This window comes from Penaeus vannamei, chromosome 18 (genome assembly GCF_042767895.1).
Source record: "Penaeus vannamei isolate JL-2024 chromosome 18, ASM4276789v1, whole genome shotgun sequence".
NCBI lineage: Eukaryota > Metazoa > Arthropoda > Malacostraca > Decapoda > Penaeidae > Penaeus > Penaeus vannamei.
Window position 1 is genome coordinate 9,472,413 of NC_091566.1, and position 7,500 is coordinate 9,479,912.

The 7,500-nt window shown below is 37.7% G+C and overlaps 1 protein-coding gene across 1 annotated transcript in view; it reads left to right on the forward strand.

Annotated features, from left to right (window-relative positions):
• Positions 1-7,500, forward strand: part of LOC113808800 (uncharacterized) — a 46,234-nt gene that overhangs the window by 27,207 nt on the left and 11,527 nt on the right. Inside the window, exons 12-17 of the mRNA XM_070133348.1 lie at positions 319-384; positions 1,319-1,449; positions 3,005-4,033; positions 5,145-5,296; positions 6,875-6,993; positions 7,423-7,500. The exon at positions 7,423-7,500 is cut by the window's right edge and continues 83 nt beyond it. Coding sequence (XP_069989449.1) covers positions 319-384; positions 1,319-1,449; positions 3,005-4,033; positions 5,145-5,296; positions 6,875-6,993; positions 7,423-7,500 — 1,575 coding nt within the window. The remainder of the gene's footprint in view (positions 1-318; positions 385-1,318; positions 1,450-3,004; positions 4,034-5,144; positions 5,297-6,874; positions 6,994-7,422) is intronic.

Here is a 7,500-nt window from a genome sequence, read left to right on the forward strand (position 1 = left end):
AGGCTTCCTTCTGTTCTTGTTTCAAAACCTCTTAGCTCCTGAAACTTTCTTGATGAAGACACCCAAAACATCTTCAAAATCAATCATAAGGACGAAAGAATAAACAAATGAGAAACCCAATGCCATACCTTAATAGAAAATACTAATTGCATCCTCCCTAACTGGGTGTTACGCACTCGCACTCGGCCCTCGCTGCACCACTGCAACTAGAGGTTATTTCGTGTCAGTGTGTAGGAGACTGGGTCATTCATTTTCATCGAGAAGTGAGGGTGTTAAGAAACTCTAAGAAACTAATGCAGTTATTATATATCTTCTTAGATTTGAGATCAGAAGCCTTCAACGCCGCCTACAAAGCCAACACTTGAGAATCAGGTCAAATAAAAGGTACACTTTTTAAGTGACTGACAAGAACGAGTTCGCGACAAGGTGTGAATCTGTGGCTCTCATGACAGGTCAATTCAGGTCACATAAGAAAAGTTCAGGAAACCAATTAACTTTTGTTCTGTATAACGTGCTGTTAGATTTCCATAAGCGAAAAACGGTTTTCCCGTTTAACGCCTAATCATGAGCTATATATATGTTTGTGTGTGCGTGTGTGCCTGTGTACATACATTACATACATATACATTTCCATCTATGTGTGTGTGTGCGCACGCGTGTACACATTGTGTGCACATGTCATAATATCTTATTAGATATGGCAGGGTAATTATCACCATTTGTTTCCGTAATGAAGAGAGTGTGCATTATCTACGATGTACCAATTTACACCTTCTCGTGAACTTGTGTTTACAGCACCTATGAGGACCGCCTATGATCAAAATGCAAACATTTATATATATATATATATATATATATATATATATATATATATATATATATATATATATATATATATATATATATATATATATATATATATATATATATACAACCTAGGGTATTCATTCAAGTCGAAACGGCAAGTCGCCGGTTTCGGAACAGCCGCTTTCCATTGTGCAAGCGGGGCAGAGGGCGGGAAAAGTGCCCAGCGGTGGGTTGGGGGTTCAGGGGCGTAACAAAGAGGTTGAACTCGATCATGACCTCATCATCACCTGTTCCGCGTTCACTGCTACTTGATTTATGACCCGGAACCAATTTCCGCTAAAAGAAAGATGGTGAATGGCTTATTTTAAAAGCCTTGACATTGCGTTACAAAATATATGGTTATTTAAGTCTAGGACCTCTATAAGTCCAGAATGAGACGCTGAGTATGCCCAGCGCTTGTGAAGTATATAAATTGGTATTATGAGTGAAATGGGTGTACTGGGGCTCATAGGAGAAGACTCATAGAACCTGAAGCTCTCTTGAAAATTAGCGTATCCTCCGCTATTGTCAGTAAAAGCAACCGGTGGGTCAAGATCCCTCGACCTTCACACACTCCTCTTTCAATTCCGCATAAAACTGAAGGTCTGTTTTACGTATCAAAGGTAGAACAAGAAGTAATTTTAAAAACATGTTTTCTCTACTCCTGTTGCCTCCCCTCTTCTGTTTTGACATTTCGTTTGTTGAATTTGTCAAAACAAGCACTGCCAACAAATGCTAATGACGCCCATGAAGTCAATCATAATTAGAACATTCAAGTGACCGACAAACGAGTTCGCAACAAGGTGTGAATCGGTGGCTCTCACAAAAGGTCATTTCAGGTCATATATATAGAGAATAGGAGAGCAATCACTATTACTGCACTTAAAGTTTCAATTCTTTAGTCTTTCATATCTGTCTTTATGATCATTTCTTTGTTACGTCATCTTGTAACGCTCAGTATAAGCAGTTTATTGCAGTACGATGCATCCTACAGAGTATCTTTAATCTATATGATTAAAAGAATTTTCTGATATATTTTTCCTATATTGATGAGAATGAAACACGCATGTACACACGCACATACATACACACACGCTCTCACACACACACACACACACACACACACACACACACACACACACACACACACACACACACACACACATATATATATATATATATATATATATATATATATATATACATACATATATATACACACACACACAACAAAACAGGCGTGTGTATATATATATATATATATATATATATATATATATATATATATATATATATATATATATATATATATATATATATATAAACATATAGAGGAGGAGAGGGCGGGAGAGGAGGGGCAAAGGGCGGACTTCGGAGACCATGAAAGTGAAGTGTTTTCGGAATGACCGTCCTTTCTCTTATTCCTCTTCCCATTTCACTTCCTCCTTCCTTCTTTCAGCGCTTCTATAAATGATTTTTTTTTTTTTTGCTGAAATATAATTTATAGCCTAGTCTTTTGAAATCTTTCTCATTTCAGTGACGTGTAGGGAGACTACGAATGTCCGGCATGATACAGCTTTTTCTTACCATTGTCAAAAAATACTCAAATAATATAATTTTAGAAATGATAGTATTCCTAAGAGAGCGATGACAAATTAATCGATGGTATTCTGAATAAGTCATAAGGGATTCGGTGCATGTATAGCGTCTAAATACCACCCTATCTATGTATCTATTTATATTCATACAAACATGTATATATAAACACATACATATATATTCACTCATATATGTATATAAAAACGCATATTTGTATTATGTAAACACACACAAATGCACACATACATACAGTATATATATATATATATATATATATATATATATATATATATATATATATATATATATATATATATATATATACTGCATGTATATACATATTTATATGCATAGAGATGGAAAAATTTACATATACAAATATTCATATACATCTACCTTTATTTGTATACTTATTAGAAAATTTCCATACAGGACTAAGAAAATTATACGAAGATCAACCCAGCTCATAAATAATATACATTGCGGTACAATGGCAGTACGTGACAGTCGGCCGAGAGGAGAACCCGCATTCCCAGGACAGGTATATCACTGCTCGCAGGTAAGGTCCACCTCACTCTCCGCTTCCCACTTGCTCCTTGCGGAATCAACGGCACTGAGATGTATTCGTGTGGCACAGTTGAGGGAACAACCATGGATTATTACAGCAATATTCACGCCAGAAATGCATTCGGTCCTTTCCATCAACAGACTCCCACCACGACTCTCCCTCACGTCCGTGGACAACTTGCCAACGTCTCGCCGCCTAACTTGTACGGCGGCGTCAGGGAGCTTCCCTATCCGTACCTGCAGCACCACTACAGCGCCCTTGCCAACCCTATCACACCGCCCACGCTCTCTCCTCCGCCCGAGAAACCCCTCACGCCCACGAAGGAATCGCCCTGGTGGAGTGCAAGTTCTTATAACACGCCCACTTCTCACGCCACTTACGATTATCCATTCCACCTTTATCAGCAGCATGCCGGACCTCTGCTGGGCCAAGGCAAACCAACGCTCGTTCCACAGCAACCCAACGCCTTCGCACAGGACACCATCCTTCAGCAGCGAAGGCGCATCGCTTCTGCTCTCGTCAGCACGTCAGTCGGTGGTCGTCGCTGTCGACGATGTCGCTGCCCCAACGCCTCACGAAGCAGTACAGGCGGCAAGAAGAGGGAACACATCTGCCATGTCCCGGGATGTGGCAAGCTGTATGCCAAGACGTCCCACCTGAAGGCACATCTGCTTTCACACAGCGGAGAGCGGCCTTTCGTGTGTCAGTGGATGTACTGCGACAAGGCGTTCACTCGCTCCGATGAACTCCAGCGTCACCTCAGAACGCACACGGGCGAAAAACGTTTCCAGTGTGGCGAGTGCGGAAAACGTTTCATGCGATCCGACCACTACAACAAGCACGTCAAGACTCACCAGAACCGACGCTCCCGTCTTGCCCCTGTTTCTCCTGCCGAAGGTGATCACGTCGACGTCGAGTTGTGCGATGAAGTGTCCATCGATTCTAGCGGAGACTTTGGCTCCTTCGCATTGCCAGATTCTCCCGTTTCTGAAGCAGATTTGCAGGATTTGGACGTCGGAGGTGCGATGCAGGATGGATAGTTTTTCTACGAAGGGAATATCCTTTGTATCGCTCTGCCAAGGTGAACCTTTAAGCACCCTGTGAAAACTGTACAGATTAAAATAAAACCAAATATTTCGAAATTCAGGTTGCACAAACAATTTGTAATTCACTCCTCAGGAAATTAGTAGAAAATACTGTCAGGTTACAAGCTAGTAGCGAATAACACTCGAAATACTAAAGAACTATATGTACATGTCTATGAACAGACAATCTGCCTATTTATATGTATATATATGTATGTATATATATAGATATATATAGATATATATGGCTCGTATGTATATATGAATATATGTATACATATGTATTATGTATATATATGTATACATATGTATTATCTATATATATGTATACATATGTATTATGTATATATATTATGTATATATGTATACATATGTATATATATGTATATATATATACATACATATATATGTATGTATATGAATATATATATACATACATATATATGTATGTATATGAATATATATATACATACATACATACATATATATATATATATATATATATATATATATATATATATATGTGTGTGTGTGAGTGTGTGTGTGTGTGTGTGTGTGTGTGTATACATGTATTTATGTATATATATGTACTTATGTATATATATATATATATATATATATATATATATATATATATACTTATGTATGTATATACGTATATACATGTATTCATGTGTGTGTGTGTATGTATATATATGTACTTATGTATGTATATATGTATGTAAAGGGTTAGTGATGGTTTCACTGTAAGTATGCAAATGAGTGATTGGGTGTGTGAGGATTCGGGTGATCGAGCCATTTGCGTGTTCTTGTCGATGGTTCACGAACCCGAAACAGAGGTGACGTCGGCAACCACGACAGCACGACCTGCCACTTGGCTCCGATCTCTTCACCTATTCACTTCATGTAAGGAATTACATTATTTAGGAAATTTTGTTGGACTTTCTATATTAAAAATTGTAACTCTAATTCTACCCTCAGAAAGGGGTATGTGATAAGTGATATATGTGTATAAGTGATTGACTTCAACGTGGTTTATTTTACAGCCTCTATGAATATCCACTTCATCGCTATTTGTCGCACAACAGAGATGAAGCCCTTGTTCGTTGGCGAGTATCCGTTCGTGGGCAAGAAGATATTCATATCGTTTATACAGTGTGCATTCCCTGGATATTTAACAACACAAAATTGTATTTGTGTAATGAATAAGACTACTTATTCTTGTTCAGGATTTTTTTTGTTTTGTTCGTGTTGTGAAAATGTATCTTATGTTTGAATAATACAGTGAACAATCTGTTATATACTTTCTTTCAAACCTCGATTGACCCATTCTCCCAAAAAAAGGATAACTAAAGAACAAAGGGGTGAATAAAAGCCATACAGAAATTAAACCAAACCCCGGACAATGTATATACATGTATATATATATATATATATATATATATATATATATATATATATATATATATATATATATATATGTATATACATATGTATATACATGTATTCATGTATATATATACATGTACTTATGTATATGTATGTATATATGTTTATATATGTATAAATGTATATATATGTATATATATGTAATAAATATATATGCGTACACTTATATATATATATATATATATATATATATATATATATATATATATATACAAAAGCACACACACATATATATATGAGTTTGTGTTTGTGTGTGTGTGTGTGTATGTATGTGTGTCTACATATGCATACATATATATACATACAATATTATTTATTTAGGTATACACATATGTATATATATATATATATATATATATATATATATATATATATATACACATACATATATGTACATATGATAGAGAGAGATAGAGATACATATACATACATATGTGTATACATGTGTATACGTATACACACATATATAAGTATGTATACACACGCATACATACACACATACTCATATACTCATGTATGCAAATATATATGTGTGTGTGTGTGCGTACATATTCATTGTCAATATATGGAAAATGTATAAAAAAAATGGTTTTAATCATACAAATTGCAAATATATTTTAAGAATTAATTTTTTATACTGAGCGTTACAAGATTACGCACCGAAGAAATTATCATAAAGACAGATATTCAAGACTAAAGAATTGAAACAGAATTTCAAGTGCCCATAAAACTACTAGCCACAATTGAGAAGGTTAACTCCCTCCATCCTTGCATTATCCCCCCCTCCCCCCTCCTCCTCGCATTATCTCTCCCCCTCCCCCCTCCTCCTCGCATTATCTCTCCCCCTCCCCCCTCCTCCTCCCATTATCTCTCCCCTCCTCCCTCCTCCTCGCATTATCTCTCCCCCTCCTCCCTCCTCCTAGCATTATCTCTCCCCCTCCCCCACCCTCCTCGCATTATATCTCCACCTCCCCCATCCTCCTAGCATTATACCTCCCCCTCCCCCACCCTCCTCGCATTATCTCCCCCCTCCCCCCTCCTCCTCGCATTATCTCTCCCCCTCCCCCTCCTCGCATTATCTCTCCCCCTCCCCCCTCCTCCTCGCATTATCTCTCCCCCTCCCCCCTCCTCCTCGCATTATCTCCCCCGCCATCCTTAACTTCTTACAAGATCTGTGAAGAAGTATAGACAGTGTGTGGGGAAGGTTACAACGTGCGTCCCTTTGCTTTCCACTTAAGGAAATACTGACGTTTCCCGTTTTCTTTTCGAATGATAGAGTTTTGGAGAAATGCACAAGAATGCAAATTATGGAATGACCTAATATCAGAGATCAACTGGAAGCCGGAAGCAAAGTCATCATACGGATGACTTTGATGACTTACCTTCCCGAACCAGTGGCGAGCTGCTGACAGTGATAAGTCTCGACTTACGCTTTCATTTTGTCAAGTTAGTCCTTGTAAGTAAGTAATGTAAAAAGGAAAATAAACTTGGAAAGACGAGAGAGAGAAAACACTTGAAAGAGTTGGATAGCAATATCTTTTATCACATTTTATGTCAAGAATTGCCAAAATAATCCCTAAGACCAGGCTGCACTTTATCACTAATAGAGATTGCTTCCCTGTTCTCTACATGTATGACCTGAAATGACCTATTGTGAGAGCCACCGATTCACACCTTGTCGCGAACTCGTTTGTCGGTCACTTGAACGTTCTAATTATGAGTGACCTCATGGGCGTCATTAGCATTTGTTGGCAGTGCTTGTTTTGACAAATTTCAACAAACGAAATGTCAAAACAGAAGAGGGGAGGCAACAGGAGTAGTGGGAATTTATGCTTTTCATTACATTTCTTTTTCTACCTTTGATGCGTAAAACAGACCTTCAATGCTAAGTGGAATTCAAAGAGGAGTGTGTGAAGGTCGAGGAATCTTCATCAACCAGTCACTATTACTACT